Source organism: Lynx rufus, unplaced genomic scaffold, assembly GCF_022079265.1.
Source record: "Lynx rufus isolate CCGP_SWC_20201006 ecotype Redwood Valley unplaced genomic scaffold, mLynRuf1.p SCAF_12, whole genome shotgun sequence".
In the NCBI taxonomy this organism is placed as follows: Eukaryota; Metazoa; Chordata; class Mammalia; order Carnivora; family Felidae; genus Lynx; species Lynx rufus.
The window spans coordinates 68081955-68107700 of NW_025814826.1; the positions used below are offsets into that span (position 1 = coordinate 68081955).

Sequence of the window (25746 nt, forward strand, 5' to 3'; positions counted from 1 at the left end):
CCACTTGCTCAGCCAGCCGCCCCTCCCACCGGGACCTGGGCTCCCTCGGGGCAAGGCGACCAGCGGAGCCGGCGCTCCACTTCCGGGCCGACTTCATCCCGGGGCGTGAGGGGCTCCGTGCCAGTCTTCCGGCACTAAACCTGCACAGGCGATGCCAGGACCGCGCAGCAGGAGAGCCCCACTCTGTACGGGGGCTGCTCAGGGCAGGATGTAACCAAGCAGGCCTTGATGAGCGCTGCAAATGCCTTCCTCCCGTTTTCCAGCAGGCCTGAATTCAAGGCCCCCTCTGCCCATCCCTTCCCCCAAGCTGACTTCCGGGAGACAATAAGCACAGGACCACTGTTACACAGGGACTTTCGGGGCCAACAGCATCTGCACCTTTATCCCCACGCTGGGTGGCTAGGCCTGAGACACCAACAAATCACTCTATAAAACCCAGAGGAAACAAGGAGCAAGTGCAAGTCCAGGGAATAGGGCCAAGGTCACGCAGAAAGGTCACTGTTATCAAAACGCTCCTGGTCATACACTTCAGCCACCACCTTGCGGCCAGCAAACCAGCGCCCATTGAGGGCCTGGATGGCCTTGTGAGTCTCAGAGGCTATGGAAAACTCCACAAAAATCTTGACGATGATCTCTGCGTCCTCCTCCTCGCCCTGCTTCTCCTGGTATATGATGACACGGTTCACAGCACCAAACTTGCCACACTCCTCGGTCACCTCCCCCTCCAGGTCATCGTCGATGTCCTTGGGGTCCACCATGTTACGCAGAACCATCACCGTGGACTGTGCAGGGGAGGGGACAGCTGAGAGCTATGGCTGGCTGGGTCACCCTGCCCCACCCACCCCAGTGGCCCCAGATGCCCACCTCCTGCTTTCGGAGCAGCTTCTGCATCACCATGTGGCGGGCGCTACTACCGGAGATGCTCATGTGCTCCTGCTCGCTGAGCATCTCTGGCCGCTCCGACTCAGGAAAGAGCTCCTCCTCCTCCTTCTCCTTCTTGGGCTCCAGGAGACCCAGCGTTGGGGGGCTGGCCAGGATGGGGTTCACCACTCCCACAGAGGGGATGGTGACCGGAATGGGAGGCCGGGCTGGGGTCACACCTGCAGCAAACCCACCAGGTCCACTGGTCACTCCCCCGTCTCTGCCCTTCCCAGGAAGGAGTGAAGCACCACCTACCCAGGCCTGAACCATGGCCTGTCCTGGCCACAGAGGGCTATGCGCAGAGGGGCAGGAGAAGAAGGGAGGCCCTGACCCACCCAGGCTCACCTGTGATGACTCCTGGCGCCTGGGCAGCCATGACAGCCTGGGGCAAAGCCCCCAGAGGTTGGGCCAGAGTCAGTGCAGGGGACACCAGTCCAGGAGTGGCCAGGGTACCCAGCACCGCTGCTCCAGCCACTGCTTCCTGCAACTCAGAAAGCCACCACACTCAGTCCCCGATCTGGCTGCCTCCACTCAAGACCACCCAAAGAGCCAATCCCCAAAGGAGGAGGGAGAGAGGAGCTGTCACCCACAAATGAACCACACAACTGCACCAGCCCTCACCTGAGCTGTGATCTTGGCTGTGGCTGCAGCTGCGGCCACGGCAGCAGCAGGTGGGAGGCCTCCGGGTGTGGCAGGTGTAAGCAGGGGCATGGGGGGTGTGACAGCCTTGCCCACCCGCAAGTACTGGCCACCCAGATCAAACAGGTTCATGGAAGACACGGCATCCTGGGATGACTGGGCCTTCTCATACTCTGCAGGGCAGAGGCAGCAGTGAGGGTTAGCCCCAGTGCCAGGTGGGCCCCACCCTCACCTCAGTCTCCCCAAACTCACCAATGAACCCATAACCCTTGTGCTTGCCAGTTGTGGGGTCCCGGGCCAGTGTGCAAGATTTGATCTTGCCAAAGGCCTCAAATACGCTCTTGATGTCATCGTCGGAAAGATCCTGGTGCACAGAAGCCACGTAGATGCGATTGAAAGCTCGCGCCTCCTCAGCCAGCTGGTCTATGATAGGCTGGGCCTGCCCTATATTGCTGGGTCTGCCCACCTGGGAGAGAGGCAAGGGACAAAGAGTCCCCAGTCAGCCCAGGCCTGGCCACTTCGGGCTGCTCTGCGCCTCCCAGGGGACTGAAACTAGAGCACACCCGACGTCCCGGCCCCGAGGCCCACCTCCTTGGCCCCTACCTTGATGTTCCTGCCTCCTAGCATCACTGAGTTCATCTGCTCCAAGGCGAGCTGCGCAGCTTCTGGGACCTCGTACTCCACAAAGGCAAAGCCCTGGACACGTGAATGTGTCTGTCGTTAGGCGAACAGGGCCCAGGGTGGGGGGTGGGGCGGGGTGGGGAGGGGCAGACTAAATCTCACCTTGTGCTTCATGGTGACGGAGTCCCAGGACATGTCAATGCTCTTGATGGGTCCGAAGGGAGCAAAAGCCTGGCGAATGGTGTCCTCCCCGAGCTCATAGTAGATGGAACCCACGTAGACCCGACACATGATGGCCAGCGCCCGCTGCCGCTGAGCTGCCATCTGGAGCAGGACACAAGGGGAGAGAGAGCCACTGGCTTGTGAGGGGGTTGCAAGAGGCTGGGCAGCCCACTCCCCTCCTGGCCCACCTACCCAGCTCCGCTGTGGGGAGAGCTCCCCACACGGCAACAAGGTGCAGGCTCAGCTCCTGCAGTCAGGGGAGCAGGGGTCAACAGGACCCTACCCCCCAGGAAGGAAGGCCAGGCCCAAAGGCAGGACACGGACGCACCCCGGCCCATCCAGGTCCCGGGCAGACTGGCAGCAAAGCTGACAAGCGGCTGGGAGGCAGGGCTGCACGCCCTCCCACCCTGCCCACCTTCCAGTCTGGGGGCCAGGTACCCCAAGCTGGGCTAGAAGATCCTCCCAGGGTCCTGGTCAAGTGCTCTAGCAGAAGAGGGAAGGGGAAGCCATCCAAGCTTCAGGGACCCACTGGTGTGGAGGCAAGAGAGGGGGCAGAAGACAGGGCAGCTACTGCCCAGAAGAGAGCCCAGGGGAGGAGGTCAGGAGCCCAGATGGGGGCTCCCTGCAGAGACAAAGGGCAGCTGCTCATGCAGGGCCAACTCAGGTGGGGGCTTAGCATTTGGCAAGCCCCCCAGTGTGTTGAACACCTGACAAAAAAGGGCTGGCTGGAGCTCACCCCTGCAGCCCCAAGGCCCCGCCCCCAGGAATGTCAGAAGGTGGCAGAGCTGCCAAAAAGAGAGGCCCCAGGGCTCCTTGGCGCAGGGAGGGAACAGGCCCAGCGGGCCCAGGACTCTGCTTGGGCAGACGCTGCCTCTGCGCCGGGGCAAGCTTGGGCCCAGGGGCCTCCCCATGCCCCTCAGGGACGGGGTTCCCACCCCCGCCACCTCACACGTGACGTGCCAGGCAGGGGGGTTCCCAGAGCCATATGCAGGGGGCGGCCAGGAGGAGCTGGGCCCCGGGGAAGACATCAGAGGCCCAGGGCAGGCAAAGAAGATGGGATCCTGGCTCCAGTCCCTCCATAAAGACGGGCTCCCCTCACCCTCGAAAAGCTCCCATAACCAGAGGCTAGTTTCCCTCTTTACACACCAACCGGCCTCTTATGTAGACCAGACCTCCCCCTCCCTCAAAGAGGAGCCTAAAAATCAGATCCATGTGTTCCCCCAACTAGGAATTTCCCCCCAAATGGGACTGCCCTCCTCAAACTGGGCTCCTGACAAGTCGGCCTCAGGCCCCTGCAGAGACCAAGGACCAGCAAAGGTGGAACTACGTCCCCTCTCGCACCAGACACCCCACACGTACACCATCTACCCCTCAGGTCAAACCCCCCCAAGATAACAGCACGTCTCCTCTCCAGGGTGGGCTTCCCAACAGCAGGCGGGCCAAGAGCCCTCCTCCCTGACGTCTCCCCATAGACAGACACTCCTCAGTGAGGACGTCGGGTCTGTCTGGCCCTCAGACAGGGCCACATCTCCCCTGTGAGAGCAGCACACCCAGGGACGACCCCCAGGGGATGGAGCAGGGTCTCTTTCCCAGACTCCTCCGCCCACGGCAGCCAGGGCCACAGCCACCGCCTCTGCCTCCGCCCTGGCCCACTCTGGGCTCAGCCCCTGCCTGCTCCCTGGCTGCATGGCCTCTACCCCTTGCTGACAGCCAGGCCCAGAGGACCAAATTCTTGCCCTTCCCTCTCCTGCTTGCTTGGGACCCCCCAGCCCCCCGCCCCATCCATCCAGCCTCCCTCCAGGGTCTGATGGGGCCGGGAGTTAGGACTCGTCTCTCCTCGGGGGCCTGACCCCAACCCAGGAGCCCGGGCAGCCTGGAGACCGGCAGAGCTGAAGGCCCAGGCGCTGCGCCTCGTGCGTGCAGGCGACATGGGTGAAGGTGGGCCTGGCGTGGGCAGCTGCCCTCCTGGCCTGCTGCCCTCCGCAGTTACCTGGCCGGTTAGTTTTAAGGCGGGACCTCAGAGCAGATGGAGGCCTCCCCAGGGGCGGTCCCGGGTGGGTGCCCGCCCACACCACTGGCCCCGCCACGCCTGGCGCTCTGCTGCGCTCGTCCCGAGCTGGCGGGCAGGGCCGGCTAGGGGAGCAAGGTCCCCAGCACGCGGGCTGCACTGCCCCCCTCTAGCCCTGACTAAGGACATGAGCCCCGGAAGAAGTGAGCATTTCTATTGACCGATTGCAAAGGTGAGAGAGGATCTCCAAAGCCCATTGTCACTGCTGCCATCTGAAAGACAGTAAAGACAGAGTTCAGTCTGTTGGAGCCGAGCAGTCTCCCGCTCTTGTCACACCTCACGCAGACAGCGGCAAGGCCCGGAGTCCCCGCCCTGCCAGGGAGGCCCGCCTGCCTTCCCAAACTGCCGGCCAACTGGCCAGCCGCCGGCACCTGCCCAGGGGGGGCCTCAGAGCCCCAGGTGCCCCGCCCCGCAGCCTGGCCGGCGGGGCAGAAGGAAGGGAGGGGGAGGAGGGGGGGAGGGGGAGGAGGAGAAGGAGGAGAAGGAAGAGGAGGAGGGTGCGGACGGAACAAGGTGAAGAGCCAGGGCATCTCCTGGCAGTGTGGATATCTGAGGGCCGGGCAGGGGGGCAAGGGGCTCGAGGCCCAGGCACCAACCAGTCAGCCTCTCCCTGGCCTCTTCCCCACAGCCACTGCGGCTTCCAGTCACAGGGCCAGAACAGGGCCCTGTTGGAAGTGCTCCCAGCCTGTCCTGTCCGTCCCAGACCCCAGTCCGGGTGGTCTGGGCTCACTGCAGGGGTCGGGGCCTGACACCTCTGATCCGAGGCCATGGGGGGTGGGGAGGAACGCCCCTACATGCTGCACCCTCAACTGGGCGCAGAGGCGACCTGAGGCAACGCTTTCAAGTCCAAGAGGAGGAGCCAACTCAGGGTGCGGGGCAGGGCTACAGAGAAGGGCGGGAAGGGGCCGCGGGCACTCAGCAGATGGGTAAGGCTGGGCCGCTCGTGCCTCACGGAGAAGCCTGGGCGTCCCAAGAACGAGTCCTTGAGAAAAAGAACCGCGACACCTCGCGGGGACGGCCACAGGCACAGGAGGAGGAAGAGAAGGAAGAGGAGGTGGGTGGCGGGGAGGGGCGGGCGGAGGCTCCCGGCCCGGGCGGGCGGGGCCGGCCTCGGGCGGGGCCGGCACGAGGCCGGAGGGCGGGGCCCGGGCGGCTCACCTGCAGGTTGGTGAGCTGCTGCTGCTGGTGCGCGATGGTCTGCTTCACCAGCACGCTCTTGATGCTCTGCTCCATGGCGTACTTCTTGGCCTGCGGGAGAAGGCGGTGAGGAGCACCGGGGGGCCCGGCCTGCGGGAGATGCGCTTTCCTCCGCCACCTGCTCCCCGCCCCCGCCGTGCCCTGGTTCCCCAGCAGGTACACTCTCACCTTCTGGAGGGCCTCTTGCTGCTCGGGCGTCAGAGGAGGCAGTCCCAGCTTCGCGGTTGTGTTCTGCCCGTTCTCCATCTTGATGGAGTCCGTCCCCTGGTAGTGGGGAGCGGGAAATCGTTAAGAATAAGCTCAAGGCCACCCCACGTGGCCCCAGGAACCCCACCCCACCTGCCTCCCCCTACGCCTGCACGTGGCCTCGGGCCCAGTCCGTTCCCAGGGACCGACAGCTCCTAGTCACAGGCTGTCTCTGGCCTGGCCTAGATATGCGTCTGCCCCTCCGCCATCCCCGTGCCTGTCCCTAGTCAGACCTCTCCCAAGACTCCTGAGCAGGACACACGCTGAGGAAGGCAGGTACGTCGGGGCCCGTGGACAACCCTGAACAGTTCTGGGGCCCAGGCCACAATGGCCTCCTCACGAGATACCGAAACAGGCAGCGAGTAGTAAGAGGGGCCCATCCCTTGGAGCAAGCCTGACCCCAGAACCTCAGGCCCACACGGTGCAAGAAAGCTGGCCTTAGCCATCCCTTATAAGGAAGAGGGGCCATGGTTGTCTGGATGTGCTGGGACTCCTCATTCCCGGACTGCCTGTCACCCACCTCTGCCCTCCACACCGCCCCACAGATCCAGCCATGGTCACAGACTCAGCTTTCCTGATTGGGTGGAGTACCAGGGACTACTCAAGGAGCAAGTGTGGGAAAGGGCCTCCCTCCCAGCATACCTTCAGGCAGCGCCCCATCCCCTATCCCTGCACACTTGAAAACCTGGACTTGTTCTCCCAGGCCACCACAGCCCCAAGGAGGACTCCAGTCCCCTGGGAAGAGAAGCCAGGAGCAGACCAGCCACAGAAGAAAAGTGGACCTGCCAGCACCCTAGCCGGGTGAGCATGGGGACCAGGAGACATTTTGGGGAGGTGTGGGGCGGGGGGAGCAGGCACAGCCTGCTGCAGACCACAGCCAATGCAGCTAGGATTAAGGTTACGTTCTTTCTGCCAAAATACATTTCTAAGCTGTGTGCAGGCGAAAGTATACAGTTCTGTGAGCAAGAAAAAAACCACAGCCATCAGACCAAAGAGTATGTGTCTCAGGAGTCAGACCACACCTGCCTGCCCAGGAGCTCAGAGGGCCTGGGGCTACCCCAGCAACCGCAAGGATGGACCACCACCAGCCCCCTCCAGAGGGGATGCTCTGCAGCTCCCAGCACAGCCTTGGGAGGGACAGCAGAGGAGACAGACAGACCCCAGCATAGGCATGATGAGCAAGGACATCAGAGGAGGCAGGAAGGGGCCAGCTGACCCAAACCCCAGGAATCCCCATCCTGACCAGCCCAAGAATTAGGTTTCCAGCACAGGATCAAAGGGCAGAAGGGGCCTGGAGGTCCCTACTCTGGCGACCCAGTCTGGCCCAGAGGCTTGTCCTCTCCACCCTCCCGGCTGGCCCCAAGCCAGGTTCTCCTTAGTGAGACAAAGGCAAGAGTGCCAGGGGCTGTGACTCTAGAGCAGGCTGTCACCATGGTAACCAATGCCAACCCCCTTTCAGCCCCTTAGAAACTTTTCAATCTCCTCTTTGTCTTGGTAAACAAAAGGCCCTTCTCTCATCAATCAGGGCAGGGGAGGGCTGGCTAGATGGACACCCTGGCCCCTCTGCCCATCTGCTTCAGCCCCCATAACTTCCCAGGATCCAAGCTGCGTATCACGGCCAAACGTCCCCTGAGGGTGTGGGGGCCCGCAGGAGGGTCCCACTCCAGCAGGCCCCCAGGCCACCTTGTTGAGCCCCCACTGGAACCCGCTGGGGGCAGGCGCTGCCATGGAGAAGCACAAAGAACCCTACTGCCCAGGAACAAGGACTGGCTCCACCTCCTATAGGACAAGCTCCCAAGGACAAAGAAACCGGAGCAGGACGAGATCCGCCCAGACCCACTCTGCAGTCTGGCCCGAGTCCCATGCAGACCCCGTGCTCTGACTTACACATGTTCTGTTTCGCTGTTTTATCTAAATTCGAGGTCTGAAGTGAAAATCTCTGTTTCTGGCTCTTAACACCCATCACACTCTGAAACGGCACATCTGCCCTCTTCTAGGACACCCGTGGTGAAGGGCTTGCAGTCGCTCTGGGTCAGCCCCCAGCTAACCACCATCACTATCTGCCCGACGTCTGAAGACACGAGGCTGTGACCCACCACAAAAGCAGGGCAGATGCTAAGGGGAGAGCCAGGCCTGAGGCCGGGTGGTGAGGGGACAAGACAGGCGCCTGCACCCAGAAGGTAGAGAAGAGTCCCTAGAGCTCCCCCCACCCCACCCCCACCTCTCTAGGCCCAGGGACACGCAGGCAGGCGGGCGGGCGGGCGGGCGGGCGGGCGGGCAGGCAGGCGGGCAGGCGGGCAGGCCTGAGGGCAAGGACGGTTAAGGTCAGTACCTGTGGAGGTTTCCATTTGTCTCCCGCTGCCACCACTGCCGCCGCCGCCGCTGCCGCCGCCGCCGCCGGCTCGGACCCCCCTCCTTGCTGGCCATTGACCTGCTGCAGGCAGGAAAGAGATGTTGTAACGGACAGTTATAAGACCCACCCACCCCGGCCCTCTCTCCCCTTCCCTAGCTAAAGGCCAAGTGTCCGTGGACGAGAAAGAGAGGCAGCAGAGGCACAGGACAAGACCGGCTCTGGCTTGGCCCCTGAGCATCCGACAGTGTCCCACTCCACCCCACACTGCCCATTCCTCCAGGACACCTGCAGCTGATCAGGGTCCTGGCAAAAGGGGCTGGCCTGTCAGAGTCTAGGGCAGCCCGGATTTGGCAATGAGTCACCAGGAAAGGACAGGACAGAGGATAAGAGCTCCTGCCCCATGTCGAGGAAAGGCATCCTTCCCTAGGTCTAAAACTGCCCTCTGGCCACACAGCTGAGGTCTTAAAGATCAGTTCCTTTCCTGCCGGCAGGCTGGGCCAGGCCACAAGGGATGACAGGGGACACAGCTGGCCATCCCCCACATCCCCCCCTGAGGCAGACAGCGGAACCTCTCTAGCTGCCTGCACACACGTCTGGGCCGGCCCCATGGCTCAGCATCAGTCCCAGTGCCTTCCACAGGCTCTGGCCAAGCCCACACCCCAAACCCTTCCTGAAGACACCTCTGAGGAGGGCTGTTCTCCGAATAACAGGCTCTGGTACGTGGTCTGCACACACAAGCCTCCCTCCCCCAGCAGTCTAACTGTCCGGGGCTGTCTAACTGCAGGGAGGGCAGCTGAGAGCTTGGCCATACTCCACACCCAGAGGGGCATGGAGCCACTGCCATGCAGAGACAGCCCAAAGGAGAGAACAGCTCTCAACTCAGCTCAGCAGGAGCAAAGACAGGCCACGGGCGGGAGGCAGCAACGATGGGGGCTGGGGGACTTGGTGGAAGGGCCCAGAGACCTACTCCACCTTCTCAGGCCGCACAGCGGGAACTGAGAGCAGAACACACTTTCCCCACTCCCAGCTCACAAGACCCACAGACATCTAGGAACACAGGGGACAACCGCGCCTACCCTGGGAGCCCTGTGCACAAAGCCAGAGGCTGGGCTGACTTGGTCAGAGCTCGTCTCAGGCCCTCTAGCCCCAAAGAAGACGGCAACACAAGCCTGTCTGTGCTGGATACACGGCCAGTGGGCACAGGAGCTGTGGCTAACCCAGCCCTGCGCCTTGCCCAGAGCTGCACCACTCAGTTGCTGAGCTCAGCACCACTGCTACTTAGAAACGATGCCCCACAGAGAGCCAAAGGATGGGGGACCCTTGTGGCATGGCCCCACCGACTGGGCGTATGGCAGCTGGGGTCAGGGTCCACGTCTGGCTTGCCTCAAGCACCCTGGCACCCCCAGGAGCACATCTGAAGCCGAGGCTGCCCTCTCGAGGCTCACAGCAAGAGTCGACTCCAGGTCTGCGAAAGCAATCCAGCACCTAGGCCTGTGAAGAGAGCCAACCCGAGGGCACATTTATCAACGACTTCTTGCTGTCCCAAACTAATATAATAGCCAACATAGGAAACAGGCCATTGCTGAAGGTAGTACACGACTCAGAAGAGACTTCTCAGGAACAGTCAGGCCGGCAGGGGAGACCACAAGGAACATGCCACCACCTCCTCGGACACCAAGGCGCTAGTCCCACAGAGCCCACGGTTCTGCTAAGAAAGCTTGTAGAAAACTGCTGTTTATGATCACAGATGGCCACGTGCTGTCACCCTCTGGCAATGAAAACAGGAGGCTTTGCAGTCACAAAGCTCCCTGTCATCAGGCAGCAGTGCCTCAAAGGGTGAGAAGTCCCCTCTGGGAGGCAGTGCAGCCCTGTGATTCTGGGCCCCAAACTCCAGCGCTGCCACTGCTCACCGGCCTAGGCTCAAGACGAGTACTTCCATCAGAAATGCCAGAGAAGTTAAAGTAATTACTCAACGTGTCCAAGACTCGGCCTCTTCAGGCCTGTGTCCTGGGGCTGGCAAGCAGGTTCAGTGAGTCACCCCGTGTAAAGTACTCAAGGCTCTCCCGGCACAGAGCAAGCAGCTCTAGGTCTCAGCCATTATCAGCACTGGTACAACACCCAGCGTCAAATCCCCAGAGCAGAGCCACTGCAGGACGCCCTCCGTCTGTTCAGTCCTCTTTACACGGTGCCACGTGGCCTACCAGACGGCTGGGCTCTGTGCTGGGCACTTTGCAGCAAAAACAAGGCAAGTGGCACCTACATAAGAAGACTGCTGTGGTTCATGAGCACAAGAAAAAACCACCAAGCGAGCGCAGGATGCGAAGAAAGGCACCGAGGGTGCTGCGCTGCGGCAGCCAGGGAAGGCCGAGGAGGTAGGCGCGGACCATCTTCAGAAGGAGAAGCAAGCACCGGTGCCCACAGAGAAGGGAGAGGGTCTGGCGCCCCTGCCACATAGATGGAAACCAAGAGGAATGGCTCCAAGTACGAGTGAGCCCAGTGGTCACAGGTAGGGAAGAATGGAGTGATAAGTCACAGACACACGATGCCACCAGAAGACCACGCCCCCAACGAGAAGGGGCTGTGGCCTGTTTCTGCAGCCAACAGGTGGAAGGCACAGAAGGGACAAGCGGCACTTCCGCATCTTCCTGCGTCCTTCCCTAGTGGATCGCTGTCAGCCCAATTCGGTGCCACTCTATCCCCACGTCCCACAAGAGCTGAAGCCACATCTCAGGACAGCACCTGTGCTGCTCAGCATGCACGGACCACGGGACAGAACAGGCTCTCACTATGCCCGACCAAGACAGTCAGAACACAGGCTGTCTAGAGAGCCATCCACTGGAAAGGTTAGAAGAGGTACACGTCAGACCACAGCCTGGACCTCACTCCCGGAATCTGATGTAAGCCTGAGACTGTACGGTTTTCGGACACCCACCAACGTATGTACGTGTCAACCTCTTGAGAGAATTCGAATGAGCAACAAACACCCCCACGGAAAACCTCGGTTTGCGGGACTCAGACTCACTGCCCGTGGCCACCTCTACCGTGAGGCCACCTCTGTCTGGCACCACGCCACAGCACAACTGAGCCCAACTCATCCCTCAGTGTCCGTGAGTGCAGGGCGCTGCCAGCTCCAGCCTCCGGCACCCACCGAGGCCAGCGCTCGGTGTCCATGCTGCCGCTGCAGGAGGCTTGAGGGAAACCAGGCACCCACTCTTCACTGGCTTCTCCTCCTCCACATTCCACACTTTCCCAGGAGTCTGGGTCCTCGTCTCCAAGCCTCCCTCTCCTTTGCTGTCCAATTCTAACCACTGTCCGGGACAGTCGCCAAGTCCTCTATCTCCGTCTCTTTTCTAACTTCCTCTCAGGCAGGTCGTTTGCTCCTGTGGTTTCAACAGGGAGCGGGACACGGTAGAAAGAGGACAGTCAAGTTAGCAAGGTCGGAGAATCACACGCTGGGCTCCCCACACAAGCTGGGGCCTCCCCCCACCCCCAGCCTGTTCCTGTCCCAGTGACTCCCAGTGACATAGGTCCAGCCTCCCTCATGGGTGTCGGCCCCCAGCAGAGGGCCTGGCCAAGATCTAGTTCTAACCTAAGTACACTCCCTGACCTCAGGTGTCTTCCCCATCAGTCCAGCCTCCAGCCACCTGCAACAGGTGCCTTCTCTGACAGACCTCACCATGTCACCGTGGGTATGGATTAGGGGCAGGGTGTAAGGTAAATAAAGCAACGGAATGATGTTGTGCAAGGCCCAGGACAACAGTCATTTAAACCGAATAGGAAGAAAAAAGGGTCAAAGGAGACTTCACCGTTTAGTGTGGTGTATATAAGCGTTCTCCATCAATGCTAATCGCTCCAGGTGACTGAAAGGTAGGTGAGCACTGAGCACGGGAGGGAGAGGCTCCTTCCGCTGGATGTCTACACCACCCTGAGCACAGGTCCCTCGAGCTCACAGTATACATGGGCCCCGTGGGCGGCAACTGGTCCTCAGGGTCCACCAGACCCCAGAACGGGGCCGGGACTACGTCTAGTTGCCCACTGTGCCCCCAAGTGCTCGGACAGAGCCTGAGGCAAAAAAACTGCTCAAGAAACGTGATGCGAGAGCACATTCTCTCCTTCCTGGATAAGGAAGCCGGGATGGAGTCCCTGTTAGCTGGTAACCACTTCCCGCGGAGCATCAGCGGAGAGCAGCAGAGTCGCAGCTGTGGATGCAAGGAGCCAAGGCCACCACCCTTCCCACCGGGCCAAGATGCCTTCCTACAGGCCCTGCACGCCTGGCGGCCCGTTCCCACGGACAGGAGGAGACGCCATCACGGCCAGGAGCCCCGCAGTCAAGCCCCGGCCACAGGCGCACCCGTCGGCAGAAGGGTACGACAGCCGCCCGGCTCCGCCCTGAGGCTGCGACTCGGCGGCGCGACCCGAGGCAGCTCGCGCAGGCCCGGCCGGCCGCCCCCCGACCGGGCCGCGCTGGGCGCGCCTCACGGCCCCCAGACTCCGACCGCCGGAAGCTGTAGCCCGCGAGCCGGAAGCTGCGGCCGCGGGCCCGGCCCCGCCTCGCGCCCGCGCCCGCCCCCGCCTCGCACAACCGAGAGCCGCGGGGGCCCGGGAGCTACCGCTGCGTCCCCAAGAGGCCTTCGGCGCCCTGGCCCGGCCGACGACCCACTCCCGCCGACCGAGCGGCGGCCTGCGCTCACAGGCGGCTCACTTACGAGAGCTATGGTCGCCGTCGCCATCTTGCGTCCGTCGCGGCCGCCGCGCGCGCCACACGCTCCTGCTCCCTCCGCGGTCTCGCGCGATCTGGGTGCCAGCGGATGCGCCCGGAGAAGGAGGGAAGTCTCGCGACAAAACGCCCCTTCGCCCTCGACGAGGGAAGACAGAGGAATGGGCTTCCGGTGTGGGGAGGGACCGTTAAGGGCCCGAAGAGGAGCCGGCGGACGGGGCGGGGCCGGGACCGTGTGGGCGGGGCCGGCGGCGCGCACCTCTTTCCCGGTTGCCTCACACGTCTTGTCTTTCGCAGCGCTTACCCTTCGCCGGCGGAGGGCCGTCCAGGCTCAGTGTGTCTGTTAGCCCCTCGCTTCCCCCTCCTGCCCCTCCTCCCGCCGCTGCTCCACTTTCCTGCCTCCTTAACGGAAAAACGGGTGATGTGTGTGTCTCCTGCGTCCCCGCTCTCACCCAAGAGGCAGGACAGAGGAAGTTTGGATCCCCTCCAGGGCTGAAGAAGTCCCATCTGCCCAAACGATCTTGTTGAAAGAGGTCACGAAGAGTCGCCATATTTCAGAGTCAGATTTCAAGTTACATCTTCTTTGCGTCGTGCCATCTCTGAAGTCAGCATGCGCCTACCAGTGAATGATGTGCCTTCGTTTAATTAGCCTCATTCTCTTTCCTAGTGAGTCATAAAACAGCAGCGCATCTTGAAACTGATGGCGTCATAGATTCAATGACATGCAGTCGGTAGGAATCCAAAAGACAGGCTTGTGAACCCACCCAGTGGGAAGGGCCTGCACCCGGAGTCCCCATCGGGGCCTTGAGCTGCCCTAGACGTCTGCCGTATGTCACACCCAGCCCCAAGACCCTAACACAATGAGGCCACATCTGTAAGCTCAGTGAAATTGTCAGTCCAACAACTTCGGCCTACCTGAGGCAACAAAGTGTCTTTCCCAGTTAGGCAGGTCTCTTCTCAATCCTGGGAGGCTTTACCGTCTAGTTAAACAGGGTTGAATATTTTCTTCATACCCCTCCCCTCTAAAATGATAGAATTTTATAAAGACAAAAACCCATGAAGACAGAAGTGAAATATTGTGGAACTGGAGGAAGGTGGAGAAGGGGGTCTGTTTAGCCACCTGGAGGTTAGCATCTGAGGGGTCGTGTGTGAAAATGCAGCTGCAAGAAAGAGGAGACCCCCAGGACCTCTATCCCTACTGGCAGTGGCTGGGCTGTCAGAGCAGAACCCTGTTCTGAAAGGGAGTGAGATTCTTGCCCTGTCCCCACCTCCACCCTGGCTCGAAGTCTAGCCCCCAGCATGTGCCCACCACAAAACTCAGAGCTCCTGTCTGCAGTAGCTCCTGGCTCAAAAGAAGACTGGCAGCTGGAGGGTGCTCAGGAGAATGGCCTGGCTAGATCCCTGGCCTCAAAGCTCACCAGGCAATAAGCCCCACCATTAAGATCATATCACTCTTAAGAGAAACGGGACAGCCCAGGATCACCAGACACCTAAGGAGAAGGAACAAAAATGGAAATGGAAAAGGAACTCAGAAGGAGCAGAGACAATAAAGCAAAGAGAAAAAGAAGAAAAGCTAAACTCCTATCCTCAGATACTAGAGAGGATGTTGCATCCAAAATCAAGAACAAGCGATATATTGCACACCTGAAACTAACACTGCATGTCAGCTAACTGGAAGCAAAATAAGAACTTTTTTAAAAAAGAAAAACAAAATCAAGAACAGGAGGCTATAAAGAAAGAATATTCAGCAAATGATAAAGAGTGCTTACAAATGAAAAATATGGGAGGAAAATGAACAATTCAGTAGAGGGTTGAAAGATACAGTTGAAATCTTCTAGGATGTATAGAACAAAACCCGATAGGTAGAGAAGATAAAATGTAACCATAATCACACTGACCAGTATTCTTCAGTGCTTAGAACTGGACTGGCACTTCAGTGGCCTCCATGACAGAGAGGGATGGGTGAAGTAGTGAATGGGCTGGGACTTGCCACCACCACCACTGCAGGAGAGTGGGGGGCACAAGCACCACTGTCTGGTGGCAGCTTCCCCTGTGACATTTGACATTGACGTATAAGGCATTCAGAGTGCTTGTGTTCTGGGCACTGTTCTCATTACTTTACAAACATTACCTGTGTGATCTTTACAATGATCCCATGGAGTGGGTACTGTCATTATCCCATTTTTACAGACAAGAAAGTAGGGGCACGATATCATACCTCAGGAAGCGGAATGGCCCCACAGCCTATGCCCTTAACTACCGTGTATTGTGCCTCTCAAAGCTCAACATCTAAATAATAAAAATTCCTCAAAATAAGGAGAAGGGGAAAGTCAACCAAAAAAAAAAATTTTTTTTTTCCTAGAACTGAAGGATTGGGATCTCTGGACAACAGATAAAAGAGAAGTTTTAAATGAACTATCATTGAGAATTTCCAAAGGGAGGGAGAGAGAGGAAGAGGAAGTGAGAGAGACAAATCACAAGGGGTCAGAATTCAGAAAGGCATGAGAATTCTTGGGACTAGAAGAAAATCACATGATACTCTCAAAATCCTTGGGAGAAATAATTTTCAACTTAGGCAAACTTTTGTGCCTAGCTACACTAACAAGCAGATGTAAGAGTAGGCTAGGGACAAATAGGCAAAGACTCCATAACTTCCCATGTACCTTCTCTCAGGAAACTTGGAGGATGTTCCTCCTCAAACAGAGGGTGAAGGAAGGAAGATGAGAGCTAAGGACCCAGTCAAAGGAGAAAGGAGGTGCTCCAGGATGCTGGTGAAGGAACAACTAACTCATGCTGAAAGCTGGGTCACAGGCCCGAGAACAAGCAGCCTGGGGCAGAGAGCTGGCACAGTGGGGGCTCTGGGAAAAGATGAAACTGAGCAGTCAGTTATGCAATGAATCTCAAGTATTGAGAGGTTCACACTTCAGTAGGAGAATCTAAGAATGAATTCATGAGACATGTATAGAAAACTAAACAAACCAAAAAATAAGGCAATTATTAACTCCAGGCAAAACAAAAAGTTGTGCAAGAAAGCAAATATAACCCTAGGACACCTTGTTCTCTGCTGAGACCTGCAGTAATGAAGCTGTAATAATACCCACCACACTGGGATGATGCTGGGTCAGGAAACTGAGGCTAGTGATCCTGCTCTTCTCCCAGGACACCAGCCGGGGAAGACCTTAATGTAGAAAACCCAATAAAAAGCAGTAAAAGCATGTGTCGTTTTGTGGAAGATGGGTTTTACACGCCCGAAGAAATAGCTAAGAGTTAAATTTGGAAACAGAGTTGGAGACTGCATTGGTTATTTATTGTTGGTTAAAAAAAAAATGCATTCCACTTTTAAAACGATATGTATATAACTTTGAAAAGATAAAAGTTAAAATGAAAACCTCAACATAAGCATGATTAAATGGAGCCATGATAGTATTGATATTTTTGCGTTCAGTTTAATCACGGGTACAATCTGGGCGCCTGGGTGGCTCAGTCAGTTGGGCATCCAACCTCGGCTCAGGTCATGATCTCGCGGTCCGTGAGTTTGAGCCCCGCATCGGGCTCGTGCTGACAGCTCAGAGCCTGGAGCCTGTTTCAGATTCTGTGTCTCCCTCTCTCTCTCTGACCTTCCCCCATTCATGCTCTGTCTCTCTCTGTCTCAAAAATGAATAAACGTTAAAAAAAATTAAAAAAAAATCACGGGTACAACCTGTTATGCATTTGACACTCAAATTATTTTAAGATGATAGCATTAGGATTTCCAACTGGACGTGTAAGTTATTTTAGATTTGTTATTTAAGTTGGAAGATGTAAGAATTTGGATAACTTTGTAGAGTATTGGGGTGTTTAAGACAACTTGAGATTCACCATGTTTGTACATTTATTTGAGACACCTTGGTAACTTGGTTTTGGTTTGGTTTTTGGTTAGGGCAACGTGGTAGGTGGAGAAAGGACACCTTCCCTCCAAGATGTCCGTGCTGTAACCCCAGAACCTGTGAACGTTACTTTATATGGCAAAAAGGATTTTGTAGGTATGATTAAGGAACCTTGCGGTAGGGAGATTATTCTGGATTATCCAGGTAGACCCAACCTAATTACATGAGGCTTTCCTGGCTGCAAAAAACCAGACAGACGGTTCATGAGAAAGACTTAACTAGTTGTTGCTGGCTTTGGAGATGGGAGATGGGTACGTGAGCCAAGGAACGTGGTGCCTGTGGAAGCTGACAATGACCTTCAGTTTCTTTCAGGGCAAGAAAATGGGGACCTTGGCCCTACCATTGCAAGGAAATGAATTCCTGCCCGGTGCCCATAGCTTGCACCATGCCTGACACCTGCAGACCCAAGCTGAAGGAACAGAAGATGGAAACCCAGGAAATGGCTCTAGGCTCCCCTAGAAGTGCCAGAAAGGAACATAGCCTTGCTAGCAGCTTGAGTTTAGTCTGGTGAGACCTGTACCAGACTTTTGACCTGCACAACTATAATAAATTTGTGGCATTTTAAGCCACTAAGTTTGTGGTAAATTCTTATAGCAACGACAGAGAACTAATGCAACCGTGGGCTTTCCTGATTTGATACTAGAAATACTTAAAAAGGAATCTGAACGCACCAAATGTATACATGCGATTTAAAACGTTTAGGAATGTTTAACTCAATTTGAAGACGGAGGGGAGGCAGTCTGGGAGAAATGAGGCCAGGGCAATGAGGGGTGGGAAGGAGTTGAGGGGGAGAGACGGGGAATCAGGAGCTGACAGTCTCAGGACCTGGGAGGCAGCCGCCATGGGAAGAGGTGAGGGAGGTAACAAAGGGGGTAATGGATCTGAGAGGAGGCACAGTGAAGAGCGGGTATCTGCCTGAGCCCAACCTGTCCAGGCCAGGGAATGGAAGAGAAAAGAGCCCTTTGGTGGGGGGTGCAGGGACCAGAGAGTATCTGCAGAGGGCCGGAAGATCCCTGTCTCCGAGCAGTGGAACGTCTGAAGGGGGCTCCATGGCGGGTCTGCACTGGGCAGCGGTTGGAGGGCTGTGCAGAAGCCACATCAAACTGTGAACTTGGGCTCCGGAAACTTCTCTGTCAACTGCTCCTCCTGCCAGGTTGTGGCCCTGTCCTGTGCCCCGCACTGTGCCTGACGTCCGCAGGTGTGGTGCCACTGGCTTAATGTGGGGGTTCCTCACGTGGGTCTGTGGTTCCAACAGGGGGTGGAGCATCTCCCTGGCCAGACATCTGTCCAGGACACGGGTCCCCCACCCTCAGCACTGGGCTTCCCTGGGGGGCAGCCTCCCCCATGCTGAAGGTACAATCACTGGCCAGATATCCTGGGGTGGGGGGAGAGCTCTTGGCCAGGAAGTGGTGGACACGGGAAGGGATTCTGAGTTGTGGAAGCTGGCTAGGTGGGGGGGGGGGGGATCCTGATCCTAAGGACATGTGGGACCTAACGACTCCCCTGACCCCCAACCTAGGCTCCTTCACCCCCTGATCGTCCCCCTGTAGCTCCAAAGCCACCACCTTCCCCACCCCACTCCAGGGCCTCCTTGGAAGCTGTAGAAGGCAGGTGTTTGGTCATCAGCCCCCAGCATGTAAGCAGAGGACAGCCCCTGGTCCTCTGAACCCTGGGCCAATGCTGAGCTTCCCCATGCGGGCTGCCGGGGCTGGTCCCTAGGGGCTGGGGTTGGGAGGTCACGGCTGAGCTCCAAGGTACTTGAGGAAGGTGCTTTCCAGGAAGGCAGCCAGCTTGGTCCGGTCATCCTGCAGGGTGGGAGGAAGGCGTGGGGTGACAGAGGGGTGCAGACTCTGCTGTGCCCCCCTCCCAGCTGGCTGGGCTGGCCACACACCTCGTGAACGAAGCCGTAGTGTACCAGCTCGGCAGCAAGGTCCTGGGCACTGTCCGCTGAGGCAGGGACACAGGCAGGGGTGGGGCAGAGGCGTGAGGCCACCGCCTGTGCCCACACCCGCACCCATCCCTGCCCGGGGCCCCGCCCACCCGGCTTACTTGGGAGCAGGTCGTAAGTGAGCTGCCGGTGCAGCCGGTCCTCCAGCACCAGAAGCAGAGTGAGCTGGGGAGGCAGGAGGGCGTGGTTGGCTCCTAGAGCGCACCCCATCCCCCACTGCCCTTACCCTGTACCTCTGCGGGTCCCAGCGCCGGCCCTGCTCACATGCCAGCGGGCCTTGTCCTCACTTCTCTCCAGGTTGCATTGCATCTGGATCACCTGGGGATAGGGGCGGATCAAGGTCACCCTCAGAGGCTTGACCTCAGCACTGAGTACAAGAGCAGATGCCACCTTAGGGGGCCCAGAAGGAAGAGTAAGGACTGGAAATGGGGGTAAATCTCTAAGGAGAGCCTAGAAAGCACATCTCACGTCACATCACATCACATGAGTGGTCTGGCAAGTTAAGGAAAACTTCCAGAAGAGTAGACACCGAGTCTGGGCAATGAGGGAGAAACAGAGTTTTCACAGGTGGAGAGAACACCTCAATAAGGAGACAGCTGGGACAGCGGTGGAGGAGAGGGGTCAGGAGGAACATGAAGGAGCAGACGCAGGGGGCGCCAGCAGGGCCAGGCCTCAGAGCACCTGGGAGTCATGCTGAGGACCCCCCACCATCTCTGTGGGCCGCTTTGGACATTAGCACATGAATCCTGGCTGCACTGTGGAGGGAAGTCGGGGGCTTAGCAAGCCAAGGGCAGGGAAGCAGAGATGCCTAGGGGTGGATGAGATTCCCAGACGGAGGCTGCTTGGAACACAGCAAGGATGGGGCAGGGATGGGGGGCTGGCAGGCGGGGGGGGGGGAGGCAGGGAGCAAGGGGAGGGGACTTCGGGGGCAAGGAGCCTCTGAAAAGGGGGTATCCTGGCTTGTCTCCTACCCCTGACAAAACGGTCAGCTGGGACCTGGTCTCTGGCAGCCGGGAAGAGAGCTGAGTGGTGGGGGGGGGGGGGGGGGGGGGCACTCAAAGCGCCTGAAAAGGGACCCCTGTGGGCTGTGGACAGGCCTGAGGACGCGCACCATGCAGCAGGAGCAGGGGCTCACCTTTCTGGTCTCTGAGTCAAAAGGTTCCGGTGTCGGGGTCTTGGCCTTCTGGGTCTCCTCAGGCGGTGGGGCCAGCACCCGGGGAAGCCCCAGGGGTCGGGCAGCGGCAAAGTTCATCAGCGGGTAGATCCCATTCCTGGGGATACACTGGGGTGGCTGGGGGCCCAGGCCTGGTAGCCACCAGATCCCCAAACTGAAGACAGCTCTCACCTGACATCCTCCAGGAATTTGTCAAGCTCCAGGTAGGAGACCTCTGAGTACCTGGCGTGGGGGTGATGACCGCATGAGGGCAGCCAGTCTGCCCCGCTGGGGGAGGGGGGGTGAGGACAGGACTGGGGGAGGGGCTGGCCGAGAGCGGAGGCCTCACCGCCACTGCAGTGGGGGCCGGGCCGGCCGGGGAAGCTCCGCCAGGACCGCATTCAGGTCCACCGCCTTGGTCTTTTCCTCCACCACGTTCTCAGGCATGAGGTCTGCAGGCCGCAGGAGCAGTCAGGGCAGCGCACCCCGAGCCGCAGGTCCTGCCAGGGCCCTTCTCCTGTCCCGCCCCCGCCCCCCCGCCCCCCGCCAGGCCCTTGGTGCACCCCCAGCCTGCCTGCCCCTCACATTGGTGCTGGAGGAAGCAGTGAGCCGCCAGGAGCTTCAGGGAGTGCACTTCGAAGAGCACGCGGTGGAAGAGGAGGTTGTGGGCTGAGGGCCGCCGGCTGGGGTCCCGGGCCAGGCAGGAGAGGATGAACTCCTGGGGACGCGGAGGGGAAAGGCCGAAGTGGGTGGAGCCTCGGTGCTGTAGCTCCACAGGGCGAGGAGAGGAGGCCCCGGAAGTCCCCAGACCCCAAGGGTCCCGTCCTCCAGGCTCTTGTAGGTCAGTGTGACCCAGCACAAACCCCCCTACCCACAGACTGCCCCTCTTTTGATTGCGTCCGTTCAGGTCCAACTCCAAAGATGACCTTCACAGTTCTCTACCCTACTGTACACATGTCCTCTGTCGCCTCTCATATCTATTCCGGGCCTACTTCTCACCAGCCTCATCTAGTCCCATCGCTCCTTTTTTTTTTTTTTTTTTAAGTTTATTTACTTAATTTAAGAAGGAGAACACACACACACACACACACACACACACACACACACACACGTGTGTGTGAGCAGGGGAGGAACAGAGAGAGAGAGAATCTCAAGCAGGCTCCACACTCAGTGAGGAGCCTGACTTGGGCTTGATCTCACAGACTGTGAGATCACGACGTGAGCCAAAACCAAGAGTCGGATGCTTAGCCGACTGAGCCACCCAGGCTCCCCAAGGCCCTATCACTTCTGACCCCAGAAGCCATGTGGTCAAGCCAGACAGTCTAGAGAGATTGTGGCTACAACTACATCCCCCTACAGCTCCCTACTCCCCTTCTCCCCTACCCCGCCCCCCCCCCCCCCACATAAGCTGGAGCCACATCGCCTCTACCTTGTTTCCTGGAGGCCTAAAGGCAGGGATGTGGGGTAGAACACTGGGTCTGCCACTTCTCCCAAAGCCTTGGGCAAAGTAGTTGGCCTCTCTGAGCCTCTTTCTCATCTCCAAGACAGGCACAACGATGGTGCTCACACGAGGAGCATCCCTCTGGTCTCCCCTTCCTTAGAACGCGCCTCAGAGCCTTAGGGCGGTGGGTAAGGCCCTCCCGCGGGCAGGCCTTTGGGCACCGGGGCTGGCATACCCCTCAGCGGCACCGGCCCGCTGCACCTCCAGGCCTGCTCGAAGCACCTTCCTGGCCCTTACCTGGAGCACTGACAGTCAGCCGGGAGGGGCAAGGCAAGGTGCTTACCCGCATGTTGGGGTCGCTGAGGGAGTGCCTGGCGCGAGTGATGGCCTCCTCTGTGACCCGGGTGTCTCCATTGGCTTGGATCTCCAGCACAGCCATCTGGGAGGCAGGGCCAGGTCAGGCGTGGAAAAGAGACAGCACAGGTAAGAGGCAGGGTGAGCTAGCTGGGAGGCCACAAGGCCACCGGGCTGGTACCTCCAGTGCACACATCCCAAAGGAGAAGATGTCCACGGCAGTGCCATCAGCAACCTCTGGAAGTGGGGGAGCAAGTCAGGCCGGGTGCGGCGCACGTGGTGTTCGCGGGGGACAGCCGGGGCGCCTGGATTCTGGACTCACCGCCGTACTCTGGTGGGAAGAAGTGCAGGTTCCGTGGTTCCTCACGCTCCACGCGGATAGGGCTTCGGAGATCATCTGGGAGCGCTGTGGAGAGAGGCGAAGATGAGCAGGCTGGCCTCTCCATGCCCCCCATCCCCCTAGGGCCCCCACGCACCATTGGAGAAGATGCGGTGCCACACTGCACCCGCCACCGCAGGGAGAAAGAGCAGGCGTCAGTGTGGTGGGGCTGCGTGTCTTCTGCCCACGGCTTCCGGCAGCCCCCGCCTCCCCCTGCAGTCCCCGCCCCCCCAACCCCGCCAGCACCAGAGCCAATCTTGATGAGGCCGTTGTGTTGTATGAAAATGGTATCGCTGGTCAGGTTCCCGTGGATGATGGGGGGGTTGCAGGCGTGTAGAAAGCTGCAGGGGGAAAGGAGAGCACGTGTGGTCGGGTCAGGGGTCACTGGGGGCCGTAGGCGTGTGGCGGGGTGAGCCCAGACCCTCACCTGAGCGCCGACAGGATCTGTGTGCACCAGCGCTTCCAGGCCTGGTGGCGGATGGACTCTGTCCGACCGGTGCGGGAGAGGCAGCTGGGCCTTTGGCGCCCACCCTGCACCCTCACCTCGCATCCCTGACCTGGCCCCGGCCCGTTCAGGTCCCCGGAGCTGCCCCTCACCCAGCTCCCCAGCGCAGCCCTGTCCCACTCCCCATACCCGGGCGTTCATGGCTTTGTGGTTTTTCTTGGTCTTCTTGAGGAATTGCTTGAGGCTGCCTGACGACACGTACTCGGTGATGAAGATGACCTGTGGGGCGGGCAGGCTCCGCCAACTGCGGGTGGATCGCTGCCGCCGCCCCACCCCCACCCGGCCTGTGGCCACGTCCCACCCTGTGGTGTGCCCGTGGTGTGCCCGTGACCGTGGCTCACCCGTGCCCGGGCTTCCGAGGCATCCAGCCAGTGTTTGTGCAGCTTGACAATGTTGGGGTGGTCTACCAGCGCCAGCTGCTCAAACATGGTCTGGATCTTCTCCTGGGAAGGGGGGTGCGGTCACGGGGTGGTGGGGGTGGGGGGGCCGCAGTCACTCGAGGGGTGGGCAAGCCTCACCTCATGGGTTGCGAAAGCCTTCCTGTCCCCGAAGTGCAACTCATTCCACACCACCTCCACCCCCTCCTCAGTGTCCATGGCCAGGAAGGTGCTCTGGACCCCTGGCATGTTTCCCTGGTTCACCTGGCAGTGGGGGAAGGGCGTATGAGTGTGCTGATCTGTGTCAGGAGACAGAGGGGGGGCTTGGTCTCCGCCCACACCCTTGGAGGGGGAAGCTAGCTTGGGGTGCTGGCTCTGACCCCCTCTAGGGGAAGCCGCGGGACTGGAGGCGGGTTGGGCTCTACCGGCCAAGTGGTGGTATCCAGGGGCTGGGTCGAGGAGATTCGGAGCGAGGTTCAGGGGATTCAGGATGGTGTTGGGGCGGGGGGTGGGGGGCGGCTGGTCTGGTCACAGAGGCACGGGGAAGTGGTCCTGGGAGGAGGCTGGACTTTAGGAAATTGGGAGGGTCGTCACCACGGCATGGGGACCAGACCAGAAGGGTGCAGGGGCCGCCCAATTAGGGGGCTGTCTGCGCGAGGCCGCGGAGAGGTTTCTGGCCTCCCGGCTTGCCCAGCGCTCCCACGGCCCCGCCGTGGCCTCCCGGGCCCTCCGCCGGAGTTGGGCGGTGACCACCCTCCCCCCCCCCCGCTCCCCCCTCCCCGCTCCGCCGTGCCCACCTGCTCCCGCCGCTTCTGCCAGCGGCCGCAAGGGCTCTCCTCCAGGATGTCGCTCTCGTCCTCGCTCTCATCCTCCCGCTCCCGCTCCCGGCCCCGCCTCGGCGCCGGCTCCGGAGCCGCCATGGCTTGGCTGGCCCAGGCCGCCGCCCTCCGTGGGATCCGCGGCCCCGAGCCGCCGCCGCCGCCGCCGCTCCCAGCCCGCCCTGGCCCAGAGCCCAGACGCCCAGGCGGGAGCGGAGCCGCCGACTGCCGCCGGGAGCCCGCGCCCTGCTCCGGGAATTGGGAGGCGCGGGCGCGCGGCCAGCCGGGGGTGGAACCCGCCCGCCCCTCCGGAGCCGCCTCCTGGGGCCGGAGCCCTAATGGAGATTCCTGGCCGAGGGCAGAGCCCGCGCTGGCCCCGCCCACGACCGGACAAGGCCACGCCCCGGCCACACCCCAGGCCCCATGAAGGTGAAGGCCCCGCCTCCCGCCTCCCCCCCCCCGCCCCGCTACGGCCACGCCCCATCTGAGGCCGCGAGCCCCAGGCCCCGCCCACCCCCAGGTAAGGCCGCGCCCTTTGGCCCCGCCCCACCCGAGGGGTCGCCCTGGGCCGAGACCCCACTCGCGAGCCCCATCCCATGTGAGGCGCCCTCCCAGGCCGAAGCCCTGCCTAAGGCCCCGCCCCACGGAGTCCGCCCGGGCTGAGGCCCAGCCTATCCGGACTAGAGCCCGCGCCCCGGGCGTCCAGCTCCGGTCGGGGTAAGCCGCTCCTGCAGCAAGCCTCCGCTCTCGGCTGCGGCTGCGGGCAGAAGAGGCCACGCCGCCAGCCGGAGTCCAGCGAGCCGACCTCAGGGGGTTCGGCGCCGGCCTGGAGCCGTGTACGTCGGGTCCTCCACGGGCGCTCCGTGACCTGCGTGCACCGGGCCCGGGGCTCCGGGAAACGCCCCTGTGCAGCTCTTGGAGCCGCAGGTCCTTCCCGCACCGCTTGCCCACCACCCTCGCGCGGCACCGCGGTTGTCTCCAGGCTTCCGTCCCAGGGTGGGCCCAGTGTGGAGCGCGGCCTGGGGGCTGCTCCCCGAGGGTCTAGGAGAGGACCTGGGATGGGGCATCTGGAAGGCCAGCTCTCCTGGCGCGTCGCGCCTCCGCCAGGGAACACGTGGGAGGGCCACTGAAGTGATAAACACACCAGCAGGCTGACCGGAAGACTTTAATTCATGATCACAACCCGCCCTCCCCCCCCCCATCCCGCCTGCCCTTCTGGGCTTGCCTTTCACTTGCTCGGTCACCTTCCCACACTCCAAAATGCCAATTTATTCTCTTCTCTTGCCGTTCTGCTGATGGCTCCCCTGGCACAGAGGAGCCCAGCGTGGGGAGCCCCTCCCTCCTCACATGCAGCGCCTTTCTCTCCAGGAGGCCCCCGGTGACACCCTCTGGCCATGTCAACAAGAGACAGGCTCTCGAATTCTTGTCCAAAGGCTCCCTTTACCCCACACCTCCCCACTGCCTTCCCATGGTTTCACCCTGTCACAGCTGCTGATTCCTCACCCCAACTTCATCATCTCTTTCTAGAGAGAAAAGTGGTGCACGCACACGCCTGCCTCCTCTCACACTCGAACCCCAACCTTGAACTCTTATTTCTGGGCATAGGCCTTCAGCCGCACTGGTGTATCAGAGTCAATAGGGACACTTCTCTTTTCCCCAGATGCTGCCGTGGATGACATCTGACTGCTTCCAACATCCCTGTTGCTGTCAGTCTTCTATGACCAGCTTTGCTCACCAAGACCACCCAGCAGCTTGCCCCTGTGTCCCAGCTTCCCCCCCAGAACCCAGCAGTACTTTGAAAATGTCACTCACCCGCTCACTACTCCATATAATGAAGAAGGAGACCAGGGAGGACGGGCCC

General features: G+C 60.1%; 2 protein-coding genes across 10 annotated transcripts; both read right to left on the bottom strand.

Annotated features, from left to right (window-relative positions):
• Positions 1 to 354: 354 nt before the first annotated feature.
• Positions 355 to 13146, bottom strand: PUF60 (poly(U) binding splicing factor 60). Of its 8 annotated transcripts, none has more exons than XM_047074300.1 (12): positions 12974 to 13146; positions 8247 to 8348; positions 5837 to 5932; positions 5630 to 5719; positions 4633 to 4683; positions 2344 to 2505; positions 2164 to 2256; positions 1813 to 2026; positions 1543 to 1733; positions 1267 to 1402; positions 865 to 1100; positions 355 to 782 (listed from the first exon to the last, which is right to left on the bottom strand). In XM_047074300.1, exons 1-12 carry the CDS (start codon positions 12995 to 12997, stop codon positions 483 to 485), a joined length of 1695 nt encoding a protein of 564 aa, XP_046930256.1. In that variant the 5' UTR covers positions 12998 to 13146; the 3' UTR covers positions 355 to 482. The 8 variants fall into 8 exon arrangements, with proteins under 8 accessions (XP_046930256.1, XP_046930250.1, XP_046930253.1 ...); XM_047074294.1 differs by having other exon boundaries at positions 8247 to 8345; positions 12974 to 13098; XM_047074297.1 differs by lacking the exon at positions 12974 to 13146 and adding an exon at positions 12074 to 12356.
• Positions 13147 to 16837: 3691 nt separating this feature from the next.
• NRBP2 (nuclear receptor binding protein 2) lies at positions 16838 to 24034 on the bottom strand. 2 transcript variants are annotated; one of them, XM_047074303.1, is made up of 18 exons: positions 23865 to 24032; positions 23209 to 23331; positions 23032 to 23133; positions 22820 to 22909; positions 22613 to 22653; positions 22432 to 22526; positions 22283 to 22306; positions 22129 to 22212; positions 21988 to 22043; positions 21796 to 21891; positions 20597 to 20729; positions 20361 to 20463; positions 20204 to 20254; positions 19994 to 20129; positions 19123 to 19176; positions 18960 to 19023; positions 18802 to 18857; positions 16838 to 18715 (listed from the first exon to the last, which is right to left on the bottom strand). In XM_047074303.1, the coding sequence occupies exons 1-18, from the start codon at positions 23985 to 23987 to the stop codon at positions 18647 to 18649; spliced, it is 1500 nt and encodes a 499-aa protein (XP_046930259.1). In that variant the 5' UTR covers positions 23988 to 24032; the 3' UTR covers positions 16838 to 18646. The 2 variants fall into 2 exon arrangements, with proteins under 2 accessions (XP_046930259.1, XP_046930258.1); XM_047074302.1 differs by having other exon boundaries at positions 22432 to 22653; positions 22820 to 22934; positions 23865 to 24034.
• Between the last annotated feature and the right edge of the window lie 1712 nt (positions 24035 to 25746).